The sequence below is a fragment of the Lissotriton vulgaris genome, chromosome 8, assembly GCF_964263255.1.
Source record: "Lissotriton vulgaris chromosome 8, aLisVul1.2, whole genome shotgun sequence".
NCBI classification, from domain to species: Eukaryota; Metazoa; Chordata; class Amphibia; order Caudata; family Salamandridae; genus Lissotriton; species Lissotriton vulgaris.
The window spans coordinates 1,248,339,609-1,248,362,587 of NC_141696.1; the positions used below are offsets into that span (position 1 = coordinate 1,248,339,609).

Here is a 22,979-nt window from a genome sequence, read left to right on the forward strand (position 1 = left end):
CACCCCCCCAATCCCAGAAGTGGACTACTTAGTTGTACGTTCTAACTCCTTCCAGACACCCATCACATGTGTTCTGATGTATCGTCCTCCCAAAAATATGCCGCACTTTCTGCCAGCCCTCCAGGACTTGCTAGCTACATTAGCTGTGAACAACTCGGCGGTCCGGGTACTTGGAGAGTTCAATTTCTGGCCATCTGATCCGGCAGAAGACGCCCCTTCCAGAGACTTCACGGGATCACTTCAAAGTCTGAACTTCACATCTCACATTCACACTCCAACTTCAGGGTCATATTTTGGACCAAGTTTGATCCCTCAATATCCCTATCCATGCTCCTACTGTTACCCCTTGTCTGTGGTCCGACCACTACTTGATTTCCTTCTCCCTAAATTTAAGTCTGACCACAAAACCCCCCCTGCCCAAGAACACCTGGGCTCGCAACTGGGGCAAAGTTGACATTCCATCGCTTTGTTCCTCTTTATTAGCCTCTAGTCCAGCCACAGAGGAACAGGCCACACCGCTTCAGGCAGAAACTCTAAATAAATGGCTGTCTAATGCCTGTGATCAGGTGGCCCCCCCTAAGACGCATTAGGGTAAGACGCACCCATGATGTCAACAAATGGTTCACTCTAGAACTTAAGGAGAAAAAACTGGCGGCCCGCCGTGCAGAACGTGCTTGGAGACGCACTTACTGCACCGCCACCAAATTATTGTACTCCTCCACCCAGGCTGAGTACAAGAAAGCCATCCTAGACGCTAAAACTTGCTACTTCTTGAATAAGATCCTTCGGGCAGAGAAATTTTCGCCACAGTCTTCGAATTAGCCTCTTCGGACAGGACTACAACCAAGCCGGTACCTTCCCAGCCCCTGTGCGACTCGCTGAATAACTTCTTTATTAACAAAATCGCAGACATTCAGGCCAATATTCCTCCTCCCTCCCCAGCTTTCGTAAACCCCGACCCCCCACCTAATACCTATCACCTTGACCTTATAGCCCCGCGGTCTAAAGAAACCTTCCTCTCCCTGCTCCCCTGCGTCAAGTCTGGATCTCCTTCCGACATTTGCCCGGCTCACATCTTGCACGACATCTTCCTAACTTGCCGCCCCCCCCCCCACCTTTCTTAATGAGACTCTTAAGTCAGGTACTGTCCCTCCATGCCACAAATCAGCTACCATCATCCCAATCTTAAAAAAAACAGGCGCAGATCCAACAGCGCTAGTAAATTATCGGCCCATTTCCCTTCTCACTTACCTGGCCAAAGTTCTCGAACGCTACGCCACCAAAGTCCTCAGTTCTTTCATCGAGGACAGAGGCTATCTCGCACCGTGCCAAGCAGGGTTCCGCCCTCTCCATTCCACCGAAAAAGTGGTGGTCTCTGTTATAGACACACTCAGAGAGGGGCAAGATGCTAATCTTCCACAGGCACTGGTTCTTCTTGACTTGTCAGCCGCCTTCGACACGGTGGACCACACCATCCTTCTTTCCCATGTCGAGGCGGCAGGCATTGGAGGTTCTGCCCTGGCCTGGCTCAGCTCATTTTTGAGCGATCGTTCACAGGCAGACCATCTGGCGAATTTTTCCTCTGAGGCCCGCAAAGTGCAATGTGGCGTCCCTCAGGGATCTTCTCTCTCCCCCCTTCTTTTTAATTTGTACATCTTTCCCCTTATTTTTGCTTTGCGGAGGATGGAGGTCACAGTGTTTAATTACACCGATGACCTCCAGCTCATTTTTAACCTCTCTGACTCTCCTGATTCTATCCATAATTTCCAGTCGGTGATGGTCTTTATCAGATATTCGATGAGCTTTAACCATCTTAAGATCAACCCTGATAAGACCGAGCTTCTCACTGGCGGTAAACTCAACCCTTGGTCTCCTATTTTTTGGCCCCCCTCTTTTGGTCCCTCCCCCTCTCCTTCTCCCTCTGTTAAGACATTGGGGATTACCCTCAATCAACAACTCACCTTACACTCTCAGATCAGCACGGTGGTTTCTTCTTGTTTCTTTACTTTGTGCACTATCTGAAAGATCTCACTTTTTTTCCTTTTCAGCCCTTAAATTGATCCTGATGGCTATGGTCCTCTCCCGTTTAGATTACGGGAACGTCCTGTACAATGGTGCCCCCGCGTACGCCATCCGGCGGCTCCAACTGGTGCAGAACCAAGCTGCCCACCTGGTCTATGTCGTACCCAAATCACACCACACTACTCCCCTCCTAAGATCCCTCCATTGGCTCCCTATTAGAGAAAGGGCCCTTTTTAAGATTGGATGCATTACGTTCCAGGCCCTTGCGGGAACAGCTCCGTCTTTTATCAAGTCCAAAATCGTACCCTATATCCCCAGCAGACAACTGCGTTCTTCCTCTCTGTCCCTCTTGGTGGTGCCCAGATTCAAGAAGAGTAGAATGGGAGGCTCTAAGTTCTCCGTCCTTGCTCCGCAATTTTGGAATTCTCTACCTCTCCAAATGAGATCAACACCATCCTACCTGGAGTTCCGCAGCACCCTGAAAACCAATCTGTTTTCACAGGTTTTTAAAATCTAAACCGCTCTACCCTCTAACTCCGGAATCATTCTCCTCAACAGCACCATGAAACCGCCTGGTGTACGAGCGCTCAATAAATACTTTTACATTCAAATTCAAATATTGGCTACTTTTCCAAACAACAAAAGAAAACTAAGGTAGGTAAAAGATATTGTCATTTACAGCGTCAATAGCTGAAAATCTTGCCAATGCGAGACCTATTGCATTGCAAATGTTTGTTTTGTTTAACCTTTGACTGTGCTGTGTACGAAAGAGTGAAGAAAGATATGCATAATCCTTGCCTCCACGTCCTTAATAGAACTGTAACCTTAGTATCAGCCACGAAATTCTTCAATACGGGAAGGGGTGTGGGGGATGTCAAATGGTGAGGGAACTGCTGGTATTTGTGCCATTGGAGTGCCCCATTCAGCATATGAGAGGCCAAACAAACGCAGAGATGCACAAATGCATGGATGTGTACACACACACATGCACCCAAACACAACAAGCATTGGCAAAGGCAATAGGTATCGTGTTTAAAAAGCAATAGCTGACGTGTTGGCTTTGCCAATGCTTTTCTCAGCTACTGAACAACATCTGCAGAAAGCAATATGGAATATGCTACTTACCAGTATGCATCTGTTCTTGGCATGTAGGGCTGCTGACATTCATATCTGTGCATAGATCGCCGCCTAGTGTTGGGTCCGGATGATTGCACATTGTTGTCCTGGAAGAGTCTTCGAAGTATCACGAAATAGGTGGCTCCTCCCCCGGACTACAGTGCGCATGGGCATCCTCTCCATCCTCAGATTGTTTTTCGCCATTGTGGCAGGGATGGAGTATGATACAGTAAGTGATGTCCATGCTAAGAATAATTCTGAGAGCTACAGCTGCGACACGAACCGGGGAGGAGGGAGGGCAATATGAATGTCAGCAGCCCTACATGCCAAGAACAGATGCATACTGATAAGTAGCATATTCCGTTCGAGGCATGTGGGCTGCTGAATTCATATCTGTGCATAGAATGTATAGCAGTTGCCTGTGCCAGCTACAGCAGCCTGAAAAAGAGTTCTGAGTAAAGCCTGTCCTACAGCTGCTTGGAGTGTACATCTACGCAGTAGTGTTTGGTAAATGTATGTATGGTAGTCCATGTGGCTGCTCTACATATGTCTTCTAGAGGAATGTTTCCTAGGAAAGCCATGGATGCCCCTAACTTGCGTGTGGAATGCGCTCTTGGGGTAACTGTTAATGTGCGTTTAGCTTTCTGATAACAAATTTGTATGCACTTAACAATCTATCTGGCTATACCTGATTTTGAAATGGGGTTGCCTTTGTGCTGTGGTGAAAAGGCAACAAACAGTTGTTTAGTTTTTCTGGAAGGTTTAGTCCTGTCTATATAGTACAGGAGAGCTCTTTTAACGTCCAGGGTATGTAGAGCTCTTTCTGCCACTGAATCTGGATTTGGGAAGAACACTGGCAGTTCGATAGTTTGATTGATGTGAAACTGGGATACCACCTTTGGCATAAATTTAGAGTTTGTACGTAGTACTACCCTATTTGCATGAATTTGTATGAATGGCTCCTGAATAGAAAGGGCTTGTAGCTTACTAACCCTTCTAAGTGATGTAATCGCCACTAAGAAAGCCACTTTCCACGTTAGGAACTGTATCTCACAGGAGTGTAGAGGTTCAAAAGGTGGTCCCATCAGTCTGGTTAGAACCACGTTCAGGTTCCAGACAGGTGAAGGTGGGTGTCTTGGAGTAATCACTCGCTTGAGTCAATCCATAAAAGCTTTAATAGCAGGTAGCCTGAACAGTGAAAGGTGTTGTCTGTTCTGAAGAGAAGCTGCCACTGCAGCTAAGTGTATACGTATGGAACTGTAGGCTAGATTGCATCTATGTAAATGTAGCAAGTAACATATGATGTTTTGCGTGGATGCATCTAGCGGATTTATGTCATTATTGGTACAATAGATGACAAATCGTTTCCATTTCGCCGCGTAGCAAGCTTTGGTTGTAGCTCTTCTTGCCTCCTTGATAATATTCATACAGTCAGGAGGCAATTCAGGTAACCAAACTCTATGACTTCAGGAGCCAGATCGAAAGGTTCAACTGTTGGGGATCTGGGTGCTGAATATCTCCATGGCTCTGCGTTAAAAGACTGGGTGTTAACCACAGCCTTTGATGAGGCCCCACGGAAAGTTCTAGGAACGTGGTGTACCACGGTTGCCTCGCCCACGTTGGAGCAACTAGGATGAGTGTCATGGAGTGTTGCTGCAGTTTGCTTGCCACTAGTGGTATGAGCGGGGCTGGGGGAAAAGCGTACGCATACCTGCCTGACCAGTTCATCCATATCGCATTGCTCTGAGACTGCGGATGTGGAAACCTGGCGGCGAAGCTTTGGCATTTTGCGTTTTCCCTTGTGGCGAACAGGTCTATCTCTGGGTAGCCCCACTGCTGAAAGTACGGGCGCAGCACCGAGGGATGTATCTCCCACTCGTGCATCTGGTGGCTGTGTCTGCTGAGCAGATCCGTCATCTGGTTGTCCCTGCCCGGGAGGTGTTCCGCCATGAGGAAGATGTTCCTCTGAATGGCCCACTTCCACATGCTTTGCGCTAGATGCGACAACTGTGGAGAGTGTGTTCCTCCCTGCTTTTGTATGAAGTACATGGCAGTCATGTTGTCCGTCCGGATCAACACAGCTTTCTTGCACAGATGTACCTTGACGGCCTTCATTGCCATGAAGATTGCCATCAGTTCCAGCAGGTTGATGTGCATCTTCCTTTGCTACCTTTGCTGTGTCGTCCAGAGTCCCTGCACTGTGTAGTGGAGGACATGTGCTCCCCAGCCCAGGAGAGATGCGTCCGTTGTCAGCACTATTTGTGGAACAGGCTCCTGGAACGGTCGTCCCCTGCAAAGGTTTTGAGGGTTCCACCAATGCAGAGAGTGGTATGCACAACCGGTCACCAACACTAGGTCTTTTAACTGTCCTTGAGCCTTGTTCCACTGCCGTGCCAAGCACTCCTGCAGCGGACGCATGTGTAGTCTCGCGTGAGGGACTATGAAGATGCAGGAGGCCATCATGCCTATCAACTGCATAAACACCCGTGCTGGGAGCGAGTGTTGGGGTCTGAATTTCTGAATCAGCGACTGAATACCGCGGACTCTTGCAGAGTTTGGCTGTGCTTTTGCCACCAGAGTGTCTATCGTCGCTCCTAGGTACTGTTGTACGTGAGCGGGTTGGACATGAGACTTTGCGTAGTTCAATGAGAATCCTAGGCTGTGCAGGAGGTGAATAGTATGCAGAAAATAGATGTAGGGAGGGTCAACAGGGCTTATTTAATGACCAGGACCACTTATGCCCTTATTATAAATGTCAACAACCAAGGAAGTGGTCTGGTCCAGAAAAACTGTAAGTGTGCCGTAACTGAACTAGAACCCCTAAACCATTAGTAACACTAGAAGTGATAACCCTGGGCTGGTAAAGAAAATCCCATCAGCCCACCCATTTGGTGGAGTGTCGTCATGTGGGAGATGTCACCAATCCAAATCTCAGACAATGCACCTAGTGATGGTGCAGAGATGGATTATCATGATGTAAATCCAGGCCACTGGGCTTCACTGGTGATGCTAATGGGGTGCAGTGCAAGTGAAAAAATTAAAGGGAACAAGTGAAAATAAAATTGACTCAAAGGACCAAAATTAAGTTTAATCAGTATGGTACTAGGGTCAATATTAAAAATGCCCAAATAGTTTGAAATAATAACTATACATAGGCAAAGTGAGTGGAGGTCGACATGTTTCAGCTAAACTGACTGTTGGTCTAAGCTTTCTTCAGGACCATTGGGAAACTGCGACTGCAACTACAAACAACAAAACTGTGTGACTGTTCACGCTATATACGCTGGATAAATCCTACCAGTTCCTCTGAGCCCAGATGTGTACTGGAGGGAATCCAGATCTTTCAGTATCTCCTATGAAAAGAGGAGGATAAGCGTGCATCAGAAGATATAGTGTGTAACGGATTTTAAGGAAACTAGAACAAGTACCTAAGCACACAAACATTGTGGTGAGATAGTCACTCACCGCTAACAGAACAGACAATCTAATCCTGTCTATATTAATACATGTAAACAATCACGGCTATGTGTAAAAAGCGTAATGACTTACCCAGCATTGTGTGGGAGTACGCCTCACCTCACCCGGCACCCACTCGGGAAGAAGGAGGCCCTGCTCTAGTTAGGATGGAAATGTGAAAAAGAACCTCAGAAAAATAGCAGAGGGACTTATGCTCAAATTTGTTTGCATTCCCAGTAATCTCCTAACAAAACCTAGTTGTCAAGAAAAAAGACTCAACCTCATTTACAGCTCATGGCCAATACTATGCAGGAAACAAGTTAACAAGAGTCTCAGATTAACATCCCAACTCAAAGAGCTCTTAAATGGCGTTAAGATGGCTAAAAATTGGTTCCCAATAAAGTGAGGGGCAGCAGGATGTATTACCCTACCTCTCCGTCGGTACCTCTACACCAGCGTCCGAGAGGGAGTGGAGGTAGCTAGGTCGTGGGCGCGCATGTCTATTTATATCCACGTTGATAAGCTGATTAGCCCCAGCTGTGTAGGGGATTGTAAAATCGCCGCGCTAATGAGGCACTACAGTTGATATGCGCGTGCGCTATGCATCAGAGTTAGACTGTGCATGCGTCGAAGATCAATGGTTTTAAGTCGCGCATGCGTTGTTATAGTCAAATGGAATGTGCTCGCGCTGAAGCGCTAATAAGTAACAGTTGTGTGAGCGGTTTAGTGGATCGCCGCCCGGGTAAAGCACTGCGACAGATCTGGGCATGCGCTAGGTATCTTGAGTGTGTTGCGCATGCGTCGTCTTAAGGATCTTTATTGTCGAGACGCGCATGTGCTGTGAAAACCGATTCACTGAACTGCGCTTGCGCTGGTGTTCAGTCATTAGTAGTAGTGCAGTCCATGCGAGCAATTGAATGTACACTACTATCTACTGTATGTCTAAGAATAAGACTCAATTTACAAGGCAAAGCATCTACTTGTATAACGCCACAAAGAGGACCTAAGCATATATTTATATGTAACGCCACCAGAGGGGCTGTGATTTGGAACACAATGTCAGGTTAAATAAAGATAAACCATGATGTAATCATTGGAAGTGTGTCCAATGCTACAAGTGCCATGCGATCTATTTGAAAACGCAGCGCATATGTTGATGTCGGGTTACTGTCAGTAATACAGACCCTAGCACACTTATGTACTATAATGCATGGGCCAGAATTACAGTCAATGTACATGAATATTGTTTATTGATTCTATACTATTACAGTGTAGCACCAAGGGCTGGAATACTGAATGGTGTAGCAGTTTCAAGGAGATGTACCAAAATACAGTATGGGATTTATACAATTCAGGATCCCAATTGAATTGAATTCATGTGATGAGATGGTACCAAAATACCCTGACTCGTAGATTATAGCGATGTCCAAGGTATATCATCGTTTAAGCCTTGAATGTGACTCTTCAGAAGGAAGACCCACTTCCGTTCCTTCTTGAACAGAAATTTGGGCACGTCACTGATATGTGCTGGAATAAATGGCTGTTCGAGTATGACCCATTTCATCTCATCGGCAGTATGTCTGTGGTCTAAAAAGTGATTTGTTAATTTGTTGGCCTGTTTACGACATCTAATAGTGCTTTTATGTTCCCCTATTCTTATTTTGATCTTACGGGTGGTATAGCAGACATATCGTAAGGAGCAAGGACAGGTTATCATGTAAATGACGTTGTCAGTGTTACAGTTTGTGTGTTTCTTGAGTAACCATGTCTTGCCTGTCCCTATGTCGACTGTAGTCGTTTTCTCAGTCTGGGGGCACACACTACATGACCCACAGGGGTGATGGCCAGAGACCGGAGGAAGGTTCCATAAAGTTGTGGAACTGTCAGTCCTGGTTGTCCTAGGTCTTGTGTGGACAAGGGTATCACGCAAGCTAGGTGCCCTTTTGAATGCGAACAATGGTAAAGGAAGATTCGCATCGTGCCTCGAATAATAACCGCGAGGCACTAATTGAGAGAAGTCCACCAAAACCACCTACTGAACGTCTGAACGTCTGACATTTGTCAGTACATTCAACACAATGTCCAACCCTGTACAAAAACTGGTCCGCAAACACTGGGCGATTTTGAACAGCACTGATGCGACTCTTCCTTTACCATTGTTCGCATTCAAAAGGGCACCTAGCTTGCGTGATACCCTTGTCCACACAAGACCTAGGACAACCAGGACTGACAGTTCCACAACTTTATGGAACCTTCCTCCGGTCTCTGGCCATCACCCCTGTGGGTCATGTAGTGTGTGCCCCCGGACTGAGAAAACGACTACAGTCGACATAGGGACAGGCAAGACATGGTTACTCAAGAAACACACAAACTGTAACACTGACAACGTCATTTACATGATAACCTGTCCTTGCTCCTTACGATATGTCGGCTATACCACCCGTAAGATCAAAATAAGAATAGGGGAACATAAAAGCACTATTAGATGTCGTAAAAAGGCCACCAAATTAACAAATCACTTTTTAGACCACAGACATACTGCCGATGAGATGAAATGGGTCATACTCGAACAGCCATTTATTCCAGCACATATCAGTGACGTGCCCAAATTTCTGTTCAAGAAGGAACAGAAGTGGGTCTTTCTTCTGAAGAGTCACATTCAAGGCTTAAACGATGATATACCTTGGACATCGCTATAATCTACGAGTCAGGGTATTTTGGTACCATCTCATCACATGAATTCAATTCAATTGGGATCCTGAATTGTATAAATCCCATACTGTATTTTGGTACATCTCCTTGAAACTGCTACACCATTCAGTATTCCAGCCCTTGGTGCTACACTGTAATAGTATAGAATCAATAAACAATATTCATGTACATTGACTGTAATTCTGGCCCATGCATTATAGTACATAAGTGTGCTAGGGTCTGTATTACTGACAGTAACCCGACATCAACATATGCGCTGCGTTTTCAAATAGATCGCATGGCACTTGTAGCATTGGACAAACTTCCAATGATTACTTCATGGTTTATCTTTATTTAACCTGACATTGTGTTCCAAATCACAGCCCCTCGGGTGGCGTTACATATAAATATATGCTTAGGTCCTCTTTGTGGCGTTATACAAGTAGATGCTTTGCCTTGTAAATTGAGTCTTATTCTTAGACATACAGTAGATAGTAGTGTACATTCAATTGCTCACAAGGACTGCACTACTACTAATGACTGAACAGCAGCGCAAGCGCAGTTCAGTGAATCGGTTTTCACAGCACATGCGCGTCTCGACAATAAAGATCCTTAAGACGACGCATGCGCAACACACTCAAGATACCTAGCGCATGCCCAGATCTGTCGCAGTGCTTTACCCGGGCGGCGATCCACTAAACCGCTCACACAACTGTTACTTATTAGCGCTTCAGCGCGAGCACATTCCATTTGACTATAACAACGCATGCGCGACTTAAAACCATTGATCTTCGACGCATGCACAGTCTAACTCGGATGCATAGCGCACGCGCATATCAACTGTAGTGCCTCATTAGCGCGGCGATTTTACAATCCCCTACACAGCTGGGGCTAATCAGCTTATCAACGCGGATATAAATAGACATGCGCGCCCACGACCTAGCTACCTCCACTCCCTCTCGGACGCTGGTGTAGAGGTACCGACGGAGAGGTAGGGTAATACATCCTGCTGCCCCTCACTTTATTGGGAACCAATTTTTAGCCATCTTAACGCCATTTAAGAGCTCTTTGAGTTGGGATGTTAATCTGAGACTCGTTAACTTGCTTCCTGCATAGTATTGGCCATGAGCTGTAAATGAAGTTGAGTCTTTTTTCTTGACAACTAGGTTTTGTTAGGAGATTACTGGGAATGCAAACAAATTTGAGCATAAGTCCCTCTGCTATTTTTCTGAGGTTCTTTTTCACATTTCCATCCTAACTAGAGCGGGGCCTCCTTCTTCCCGAGTGGGTGCCGGGTGAGGTGAGGCGTACTCCCACACAATGCTGGGTAAGTCATTACGCTTTTTACACATAGCCGTGATTGTTTACACGTATTAATATAGACAGGATTAGATTGTCTGTTCTGCTAGCGGTGAGTGACTATCTCACCACAATGTTTGTGTGCTTAGTTACTTGTTCTAGTTTCCTTAAAATCCGTTACACACTATATCTTCTGATGCACGCTTATCCTCCTCTTTTCATAGGAGATACTGAAAGATCTGGATTCCCTCCAGTACACATCTGGGCTCAGAGGAACTGGTAGGATTTATCCAGCGTATATAGTGTGAACAGTCACACAGTTTTGTTGTTTGTAGTTGCAGTCGCAGTTTCCCAATGGTCCTGAAGAAAGCTTAGACCAACAGTCAGTTTAGCTGAAACATGTCGACCTCCACTCACTTTGCCTATGTATAGTTATTATTTCAAACTATTTGGGCATTTTTAATATTGACCCTAGTACCATACTGATTAAACTTAATTTTGGTCCTTTGAGTCAATTTTATATTCACTTGTTCACTTTAATTTTTTCACTTGCACTGCACCCCATTAGCATCACCAGTGAAGCCCAGTGGCCTGGATTTACATCATGATAATCCATCTCTGCACCATCACTAGGTGCATTGTCTGAGATTTGGATTGGTGACATCTCCCACATGACGACACTCCACCAAATGGGTGGGCTGATGGGATTTTCTTTACCAGCCCAGGGTTATCACTTCTAGTGTTACTAATGGTTTAGGGGTTCTAGTTCAGTTACGGCACACTTACAGTTTTTCTGGACCAGACCACTTCCTTGGTTGTTGACGGTGAATAGTATGCGACATGTGGCTGGCACATTGCCTGGATGAGCCAGTCGTCCAGATAGGGGTGGACATGGACATGGTTTCTCCTCAGGTGTGCCGCTACTGTCGCTAGGCACTTGGTAAACACCCTGGGGGCTGTTGTTACCCCGAAAGGTAGGACCTTGAACTGGTAGTGCTGGTTCTGTATGGTAAACCGTAGATACTTCCTGCGTGCAGGATGTATTGGTATGTGGAAGTACGCGTTTTTTAGGTCTAGTGTTGCTAGGAAATCTCCCTGCCTGAGCAATGGTAGAACCTGCTGCAAAGTGAGCATGTGAAAATGTTCTGACAAGATGTATTGGTTTAGGGGCCTGAGGTCCAGTATTGGCCTGAGAGACCCGTCCTTTTTGGGGATTAGGAAGTACAGCGAGTATACCCCTGTACCTTGCAGCATGCTGATGACCTCTTGCTGCAATAAGTTTATGTGCTCTGCTGACATAGGACGGTGTCTTGGGGGTATGTTGGGTGGAGTGGAGGTTAGCTCTAGACAATAGCCGTACTGAATAAGTTGTCTCACCCACCTGTCTGTGGTAATGCTCTCCCAGACTGGCAGGAACTGTTGTAATCGTCCCCCGCCCTGTGTTATATGGTCTGGGGGCAGTGAGAAGGCGTCACTGTTTAGTATTGGCGGAGGATCTGGTGTTGTTATTCCCTCGTCCTCTGCCTTTGCTGCTGTTACCACGGTATTCACCTCTATTATTTTTATTGTAGGTGGTTTGCGTGCTCTCTTTATTGTATGGTATTTGTTGTGAGGCCTGGCCTCGTGTAGCTCCTCTGTTATTGGAGCGACGAAAGGAACCTCCTCTACATTGTTGGGACTGCAAGGCACCCATGGACTTGGCTGTCTCTGTGCCTTTTTTAATTTTTTCTAAGACTGTGCCCACATCAGGACCAAAAAGAAAATCTGGGTTCACAGGCTGGTTGAGTAGTGTTGTCTGAATCTCAGGTTTGAATCCAGAGATGCGTAAGCATACCTCCTGAGCAAGACGCTTGTGTTAATGGCCCTGGCTGCAGTGTCTGCTGCGTCTAGCGCACACTTAATGGATGCATTGGATATGAGTTTACCCTCCCGAATTAGCATCTCTGCTCCCTCTTTGTAGGCCTCAGGCAAATGTTGTAGCAGTTGCTCTAGAGTGTCATAATGTGCCCTATCGTATCTGGCTAATAGGGCTTGTGTATTAGAGATCCTCCAGATATTAGCTGCTTGAGCAGCCACCCTTTTCCCAGAAGCTTCAAGTACTTTAGATTCTTTGTCTGGAGGAGGAGCATCACCCGTAGTTTGAGAGTGGGCGCGCTTACGAGCATTTGAGACCACCAGGGAGTCTAACAGCAGCTGTCCCTTAATATATGTAGGGTACACTGGTGCCGGTCTGTATTGCCTTTCAATCCTGGGGTTAATAACCCTTGCTCTAGTGGTTTCCTTGAAGATGTCCCCTGCGTGTTTAAGGACACCCTTGAGCATTGGCAAAGTTTTAACAGACCTTTCTGAAGTGGAGAAAGTGTCAAACAGGAAGTCCTCTTCAACTGGGTCAGCATGCATGTCCACATCATGGTTTAGTGCTGCCCTTTCAATTAAAGCTTTGAACGCAACCGTATCTTCCGTTGGTGAAGTTTTCACAGGATATGAGGGAGTATCAGGAATAATCTGTGTTTCCCCTTGGTCAGCAGGGTCTGTCCAGGCTTGAGTTTGGTCATCCTGATCAGTGTCCACAGGGTAATGATATTGTTCTTCATCATCATACCCTATATCCTCAGTAGTGGGTGTGGGTGAATATGCCGAAGTGTCTTGGCCATAGTACCTCACAGATTCAAAAAGGACAGGTGGTGTTGCAGAATCCCTTTTCTTTTTAAGTGGAATTTTGTATGATTCCAAGGTATTTTCGGACCTTATTTTTCTCTGATAAATAGTACGTTTACCAGATTCTGAGTCAAAATTTAATTTTGGCTGGTCATCATATGAGGGCTCCTGGTACATAACATCCTCTTCCATAGGATGACTCCTTTTTCCCCAATGACACTTGTTTTGGGGTTTCGACCCCAGGTTTTGGATCGAGCGCCTTGGGGCGTGCAGTCGGTGGTAGTCCGAATTTTATCGGTGGTACAGCGTCTTTAGGCAGACTGACCTTCTTCGGCGCCGGCGTCTATGTAGGCCCGACCAACTTTGCCTTTTTGCTAATAATTGTCTTGGCGTGCGCCGTCTTCGGTGCATGTGGCGTCGGAGGCGCGCTCTTCTGCCTCGACTCGACGTGGCCCTTTGAGGCGCTTTTGACTTTCGACTCGAGGCCTTTGGCAAGCTGGGGTCTGTCGACCTGATGCTTCAGATAGAGACCCTTCCGAGACTCGAGTCCTTTGTTTATGTCGCTGTCCATCGACGTCGACTTCTTCGGTTCAACGTGCTTGGTTTTAATGGCGGACTTTAGCGCCCCGATCCTCGGTTTGACACTCTTTACCTTTGACCCCGTAGGGTCGTCGACACCTGATTTCTTCAGACTTCGATGGGTTTGAGGTTTTCGACCCGAAGACTGTTTTCAGCACTTTCGGTTTCGATATCGGCTCAACGGCTTTCGGTTTAGTTTTCCGTAGTGGAACCGATGGCTCATGTAATGGTTTCTTAGCCGGGCCTTGACGCGGGGCTATAGAATGTTCTTCATGATCTTGGCTAAGGCCTTCTGGCGATGTCTCGACCTGAGCCTTTGAAAGTCTCTGAGTGTCTGTTTCGGGCCCTGTACCCACGGTTGGGCCAGTTTCATCGCTCGAGTCGTCATCGACGGCTCCGATGGGGGATAAGTCGTCCCTTACCTAGATGACGTTTTCAAATTCGACGTTGTCTTAGTCTTCTTCATAATAGTCGGAGCCATGCTCCGAACCGGGATCCGACTGCTGTTCTGGATCCTCAGTCTCGACTACCTCATCGACGTCTTCATCGAAGCTATTCACCGGGTCGGGCGCTGGCTTCGACATCGTTTGCCTTGCTGCGCGTCTGAGTCTAAGCGTCTTCTTTGACCTGAATCGAGCACAAGCTAGACAGTTGTTCTCGTCGTGCTCCGGTGATAAGCACTTGTTGCACACCGGGTGTACATCGATGTGCGGGTACTTGGAGTTACAGAGGGGGCATAGTTTGAACGGGCTCCGTTCCATCGACGATCAGGCCTCTGGTGTCGAAAAGGCCACGCAGCACTGTTCGACGTCCTGCTCAAGAAAACTGGAACAAGAACATGGCTCCGATCGAAACAATACCGTCGACCCCGAAGGCCTTTTGACCTGTATAAAGTTTTCTAACTTGAATAAAGAAAAGTACATCCGAACCCAATGGCGGATAAAAACAATCTGAGGATGGAGAGGATGCCCATGCGCACTGTAGTCCGGGGGAGGAGCCACCTATCTCGTGATACTTCGAAGACTCTTCCAGGACAACAATGTGCAATCATCCGGACCCAACACTAGGCGGCGATCTATGCACAGATATGAATTCAGCAGCCCACATGCCTCAAACATATATTTATTTTGTTGCTGATGCTGAACAGCATTGGCAAAAAAACTACTGCCACCAGCTCAATAATACACATTTTTTTTAATTACCATTTCTAGATGATGGGCACCCATTATGAAGAGATACATTAAAAATATATAAAAGTGCTGTAAAGCATATTTATAGAATTAAGTATTTGTAAGATTGCAACTGCCGGTGCAGCCTATAAAGTTATTAAAAAGCACAACAACAAACAGGAGGAACAATACAGGAACAGGAGGTGGGAGGTGAGAAAGTCAATAGCGAAGGCACAGATATAAGATAAGAAGTGAGCTAACAAGATTGATGGGAAAGCATGAGCAATGAGCTGACCCAACCCACTGTAACATTTGGGACTGTACACAACAGGAGTTTGTAGGAGAGACCTAAAAGGCAATAGAACCAACGGGGAAAGTACTAATAATGAGCAGCGTTCTAAGTGCCTAATAACTGAATAGTAGCACTGTAGGGATATTATCAATAAGAAGCAGCATTGAGAGTCCGTAATTATTAAGGCATGTGAAGTGAAGAGATGCAGGGTATAATTGAGAAGAACACACACAGAGTCTCCATAATAAATAAGCAGATAAGCAGCAGTACTGCGTCAGTCATGATGAAATAGGAGTATTATTTTGTTAAATGCTTAATAAAAGCAGTACTGTAGGGTCTCCTAAACTAGTATCCAAATCTCGCCGGGATGTTTTAAATTAGTAACTATTCAACTCTGGGGTTAGGCAGCTGACAAGAGTAAACCAGCGTTTGCAATGCAATTGGTCTCACATTCGGCCTTTTATGTGTTTTGAAAACCTGCAAGAGGTGCATCAACACACACTTTGTACTTATAATCCTTGCTTACAAGAAGCAAAGCTGGCAGTAAAAGCGCCTCTTTTACTGCCAGTCTGTGGTGCTGAGTGATGTTGAGTTGGTGCTGTGCTGAGGTAATGGTGTGCTGATGCTGAGGTGGGGCTGCGTTGGAGGTGGTGAGCTCATGCTGAGATAGTGCTGTGGAGTGCTGATGTTAAGATGGTGCTGCGCTGATGCGGAGTTGGTGAAGCACTGGTGGTCCACTGATGAGGAGGTGGTGCTCTGTTGATGCTGAGTTGGTGCTAAGGTGATGTTGAGGAAAGGCTGAGTGATGTGGATTCCCTCACGACCACTCTTCAACAGTGTCCCTTAAGGCTCCATAACCACTAATGTTAAGATGCATTTAATTCGTTATAAAGCGCCACACATACCAGTGTAGGGAGTCAGAGCACTTTGCATCACACCCAAATTACACAGACAATCATAAGTGTATAAATGAGTGTAAAGGAAATGTTACATAACACAGAGGACTACAGGGTGTAGACATAACACAGAGGACTACAGGGTGTAGAAGTCGCAAGTCATGCATATTGGTAGGCAGCATTGCTAAAGAGTGCTTGGGCCCCAGAAGCACAAACTCCGAATTGAAAACAGAACACCATAGTTGTGGGGTTCTCTTAAATGAAAAGAATCAATTTCCATCCAGATAAACACTTTAAGCAACTTTAATATCTCCTCTAATCTTTACTTTGCAGTGCATGCAGTTCTTTGATGACAGTTATAAATTCACTGTTCTGTTAAGATTTTAACTTGTAAGCTGCAAGTAACAGAAGAGCAGTAACCCCTTGACCTATTTACATATTAAGCACTTTGTAATCTGCATGGTGCACTTCTTTCGCAGCTGGCATATTAACCCTCTGGCTACCGTGCAATGAGTTAAAACTTCTTCCACTACACAACTCTGATCTCTCCAGCAAGAACATCAATCACCGGAGTTATCCTGACATTTTTATTGTTTGGAAATTGCAGTAGGCCAGGAACGAGTGGAGTGCTTTTACAAGCAAAATAAACTCGAAATATTGCCCTTGTGAAGTCAGTATCCAGTGCGATTGCACAGCCCTTGTGCGGGTCCTGTGTGCTGCTTTTATTTAATGTAATACATTCAAAAGCACATTTTAATGGGGACTTTTTTCCAGAACGAACAATTTTGGCCTCCGCGCAAAACCAATGAGGAGAAACTTCCAACTACTCAGCCAGCAGCCAAGCACAAGTCCTCGAGGGGAGGAAAAAATACAGGTAGCATGCGTATTAAAGTATCATTTCAAGCTGTGTTCAAGTTTTGGTTTAACTTTTTACATGATTTAGAACTGCATTAGCTTGCTGGTTTCGGACAGGAAGGACAAGACGTGAATGTTGCAATAAAATGTAAGCAGTTACGTTTGAGCACCCGCAGTGTAACAAGAGGTTGAAAACATAATAAAATAGCCCCTCCGCCCCCACACCAGATCAACAGAACAAAGTGTAATGATAGTGTACTAAGTCCCTGCTTATTCGTGGAAAAGGAGGGGCAAAGAGGCAGGACTGCCCAATAATAAGCAAGGATTTTAAAGGACAAGGAAACAAACAAATGCTAAGCAAGTAGTGCCATTTTGCCCACAGAGATATATGTATCCTAAAGAATACAAGAGGTAGTAAACTTAAGCTCGACCTAAAAACAGGATGGTGCCTTCCAAACTCTCTCCGTAGAATACAGCATCGAATTATTTATGCCCATTCACCCGATGTTCAACCACATATTTTCCATGATATATTGCTGTTCTGACTGAATTTAAATTTCCAAAGATAATTTATTAATTCAAAGTGAAAGTGAACAGTTCTGACCTGTTACGGCCATCCACTCTGGCAACACTGAAACACAGGCCGGTAGTAACCCAACTTCTAAGGTGTATAAGACTTTAGGGTTTTACATTAACAGTATTGTAAACAAAGTCCAAATTACACATTTAAAGTACAGGAGCAGTACATCATTATATTGTAAAGCTGCCTGAGGGGGCCGGGGGGGGGGGTCCTTTGCAGAGATGTGATTTCATTTTCTGGCAACTTCCGCCTTACAGTAGGGACAGTATAGAGGACTAGTTTTAGGACTACTGATGCTACTTAGCCCCATCTGCCAGGTTGATGACGTGTGGCACACCATGGTGGTATTTGCCGTTCTAAGATGCAGAGGCTACTATTGGAGCAGTAAATAAAAAAGTGATCATTTAACCACCAAAGCGCTTTTTGATAGACAAGTGGGCTTGCAGCAAACTGCAATTGCCGGGCTCTCATATTTATTTTCAAAGAACGTGACTGAGGTGGGGAATCAACGGTTTTGAGAGAGAATACAACATTTGGGGAAGCAAATAATAGTGATGGGATGAGGGCGTAACAGGGGAGGCAGCAGACGAACATGGGGACGGGAGGCAGTCTTTAAGGAGAGAAGCAGCAATCAAGGGATATAGCAAAACTGCGCGTGTAGTAGGTTCCAGTGGAGGAACACAGGGGGTGGGGGAGGGGGGGTGGATGGAGGGAGAGCTGGAAAGCATGTACAAGAAAATGAGTTCCATGGAGACGGATGCTGGAGCATGCAAGTATGGGACACAGTTTTAATTTATTGTGTATCGGACACCAGCACTAAAATGAGTTAGTTTAACCCCTGGTGCGTGGTACTTGGCAGGGTTGGAGCAGGAGATGGGAGAAAGTCGCTACAAGGCCTAGTAAAGACCATTCCAACTATGTGGCTCTGGAAGAGGAGGGCTTCTGCTTTGAGGTAAGAGCCGCAGAAAGGACAGCACTTACTTGGAGAAAGTGAGTGAGCATAGCTAAAGTGCAAGGGGTAGAAAGAAGCTCAGGAACAGGCAGTCTAATCCTTTTCAAAACATACTTGTCCACCCACTGTCAGGACACCTAATCAAGGTTCTGTGATGGATGGAGCTAGCCATCCTCCCGACTCAACCTTTTCTCATCTTGTCACAAACTCAAGTCGAGTCAGCAAACTCATTTGACACCACTCCGATGGGTGATGAGAAAAGCTGGAACCAGAGTCAAGACCGCAACAATGGCCTCCTTCAGGCAGGAATGAGGCAACTTACAAAAGCCAGACCAAACTTTCTAGGAGGGCAGCACAGTGCTGTGCTGTGTCTAACTCCAACAAATAAACAGTGGGGCGCACTGCTTTAGGCCAAGACAAGGGTCCAGGGAGTGTAAAGGAAATGTTACACAGCAGAGGACGGCCCGGGACCAGGGTTCGATTCCCGGCGTGGCAGGTTTCTGGACTCGATAATTCTCTCGCCTCGGTGCCCACTCTGATCAGCGATCACACTCGGCAACTCTGGGCATTAGCTTGCCTCATCTTCACTAACGGCCCCACCAGACCGCCGGGGATGCCTGGTCTCACCCTGGAGATACCCATTAAGGGACCATCTCTCAGGGAAGCCAGGAAGGGTTTCGCAGCGGTCGAAGTGCCTTGGGACCCTCCGGGTAAGTAGTGCGCTATATAAATGCCTATACATTTACATTAGTCAACAGCACATATGTATTGAGTAAAAAGTGCAGTGAAGCAATGCACACTAATGGGCTTTCGTAAAGCCGGGAGCAGCCCCAACACCCACATACGAGTATCACTAATCTAAGAAGACAAATAACTTGCCATATGTACTACTACAAACATATACATAATTAAACATGTACAATTTAAACAGCAACAATTTTTATTATTTAAATCTAAACGGACCCAGGTCTATACTGCCAAAAGCAGAGCACACTAATGGGCTTTCATAAGGCAGGATGCAGCCCTAACATCCACATAGAGTATCACTGATCTAAGTTGACAACCATAACTTACCAAACATATTACACACAAACAAACCTATGTATAATTCAAATAGCATGAACAATTTCAATTATTCAAATCTCAATGGAACCAGGCCTATATTGCACCATCATGTATTACTGTCATATAGTTAAATTGAACTTACACAATTAAATTCTTCAGGTCCGATGAATAGTTGATCGTCACCAATTCCATGGCTTTCTGTAAACTTTCACGTTGAATTCCAGCCAAAGAGTTACAAGCCAAAGCCAACACAACCTTTCCCAATGAGATTAGATCTGCTTGCTATTGGGAAATATAAAACAAATATAGAATTTGCATGCCACCATAAGAAATTAGAATTGATTATCTGCTGTTAAGGATAATGGAGTACCAGTCTAACAATATTATTATCTTGAACTTTAGTACCTTAATAGAAATCCAGGGCCTACTTGTGGGGGTTTTAATTCAATGGTGAAAGTCCTTCTATCTTTATTGGTATTCTAAAGCTAGAAGTATTTGTAAAAATACTATACCTCACACAGATAAGCAAATACCCTTTATTTAGAAAAGTCTGACAGAGCGTCACCAACATTTTATTTTTTTGTGACAAGAACATGGTAAACAAATCCTCCAGAACAGAGGAGTTAGAACTGAGAAATTATTAATCTGTAATTCTTCATGGTAAAAGTCTTCCTGAATACATCAATATTAGTACATTTTTCATGCATGTTAAAAGCAGCACAAGAGTACGAGCAATAATGCAGAATTCAACAGAAAGTACTCTAAAGGCATTGAACTGCAAATAATTGCATGGAGAAATAGTACTTCCCCCACACACTACTGAACTGAGAAGCAACTACAAATAAATGATTTGAGCGACCCTTGACCCATGGGTAGGTCGCTTCCCCACCGCTGCAGCTCCGCCTGACCTGACTGCTGTTCCTGCTTTGCTTCTCTCTTCAGATCGGCGCTGAACTCCTGCCTGCGCGATCGCCGCCTGGACTGCCTGTGCCCCTTTTTTTCTGTGCCCCCGTGTGCCTGCCCGCCCCCCATCTCTCATGTACCCCGAGTGAGTGAGTGATTTATTGTGCTTTTTTACCATTTCCTTGGATCGCCACGATCCTCTTCGGGCTCCTCAGCCCAGTTTTCCCCGCTGCTGCCTCCCGTGCGGCCCTGCCCCCCTGCACCCATTGGCTTCCTACCCTTCCGCCTCCCAGCTGACCCCTTCTACCCTCTTATGGCGGCTGCGCAGTTGACGCGCCTAAGGCGCGCCAAAGGCAAGCACGTCTGTGCCCGACCGCGCCTGGACCGCGCCCTGAGCCAAAACCCCTGGCCCCCACCACGCCCAACTGAGATACGACTCCACCTCCCTCAACGCCCTCAACCCCGGACGAACAGCCACCTGCTACCAAGCAACCCCAAAGCGAACCCATGGACCCTTCACCTGCCAAACCTGCAAATACACATGCCTCTGAACCTGCAGACCGCCCACAGGCCCCCGCAACAACACCAACCACCTTAAGTGCATCCTCCTCAACACCCGCTCCGTCCACAAGCACGCCAGCGAACTATGGGACCTCCTGGACACAACAGCACCAGACGTCGCCTTCATCACGGAAGCCTGGATGAACGCCTCCTCGGCCCCTGACATCGCCATAGCCATTCCAGACGGCTACAAGATTGCCCGGAAGGACCGCGCCAACCAAACCGGAGGAGGAATCGCCATCATCTACAGGGACACCATCAACATCACGTCCACCACCGAAGTCACACCCCTCGCTGCCGAACACGTACACTTCCATATCCACACCGACCCCAAAACCACCCTGAGAGGAACTCTCATCTACAGACCCCCGGGCCCACGCGCACAATTCAGCGAAACCATCGCCGACCATCAGCCCACACGCCCTAGCCTCACTAGAATACATCCTCCGCGCGGACCTGAACTTCCACCTGGAGCAAAACAACGACAACAACACCACCACCACCACCCTGCTCGACAACCTCGGACTCAAGCAACTGGTGAGCCCCCCCCCCCCCCCTCACATCGCCGGCCACACACTCAACCCCATCTTCTCCGCCAGCAACCACGTCTCCTTCAGCGACTCTTCCGAACTACACTGGACCGAATACAGATGCGTCCACTTCACCTTCAAAAGGGATACTCACCACCATCGCACACAACAAATCCCCCGCAGATACTGGAGCAAAATCACCACTGACCAGCTCCTCTCAACACTAAGCCAGAACCCACCAGCCAACAGCACTGACGCCAACAACGCAGGCCACAAACTCACTCAGTGGATCACCAACTGCGCCGACAACCTCGCACCTCTCAAGAACCCCCCAGGCGGGACCAGCAACAAAAAACCCCATGGATCACAGACGCCCTCAAAGAATCTAAGAAATCCTGCCGAACCCTCGAAAAAAACTGGCGCCACGAACGAACCACAGAAAACATGACAGCCCTCAAGATCGCCACCCGTGAACACCACCAGCTGATCCGCTCCACCAAAAAGACATCATTCAAAGAAAGACTAGACAACAACACCGACAACAGCAAGGAACTCTTCAACATCATCAAAGAGCTCCCCAACCCCAGCGCGAGCTCCAACGACATCATGCCGACGCAAGACCTCTGCAACTCCCTCGCCACGTTCTTCCGCCGAAAGATCACAGATCTACACTACAGCTTCGGACCACAGACCCTGCCTCCAACCACCGAACCAGCAGCCCCCACCACTACCCTCAGCTCCTAGACCCCCATCAGCGCTAAAGAGACCATAAGCATCATGAACACCATCCACTCTGGATCCCCTTCGGACCCTTGCCCCCATCACATCTTCAACAAAGCAGACACCATCATCGCACCCGATCTCCGGAACATCATTAACAGCTCGTTCGCATCAGCCACCTTCCCCGAGAGTTGGAAGCACGCAGAAATCAACGCCCTCCTGAAAAAACCCACGGCAGACCCCAAAGAGCTGAAGAACTTCCGCCCCATCTCTCTTCTTCCCTTCCCGGCCAAGGTCATTGAGAAGACCGCCAACAAGCAGCTGACAGCTTTCCTTGAGGCGAACAACTCGCTCGACCCATCCCAGTCTGGATTTCGAGCCAGTTACAGCACGGAAACCGCCCTCATCGCAGTCACGACGACATCAGAACCCTGATGGACAACGGAGAAACAACCGCCCTCATCCTCCTGGACCTCTCGGCAGCCTTCAATACCGTGTGCCATAGCACCCTAATAACCCGCCTCCAGACCACTGGAACCCTAGGAATGGTCCTGGACTGGGTCATCTCATTCCTCTCCGACAGAACCCAGAGAGTCCGCCTCCCTCCCTTCCGCTCAGAGGCCACCGAGATCATC

The 22,979-nt window shown here is 46.8% G+C and overlaps 1 protein-coding gene across 2 annotated transcripts in view; it reads right to left on the reverse strand.

Moving 5' to 3' along the window:
* PAN3 (poly(A) specific ribonuclease subunit PAN3) overlaps nt 1-22,979 on the reverse strand; it is a 1,023,990-nt gene that overhangs the window by 265,171 nt on the left and 735,840 nt on the right. For both annotated transcript variants that reach the window (XM_086935164.1, XM_086935165.1), the window contains exon 16: nt 19,773-19,912. In XM_086935164.1, coding sequence (XP_086791290.1) covers nt 19,773-19,912 — 140 coding nt within the window. The remainder of the gene's footprint in view (nt 1-19,772; nt 19,913-22,979) is intronic.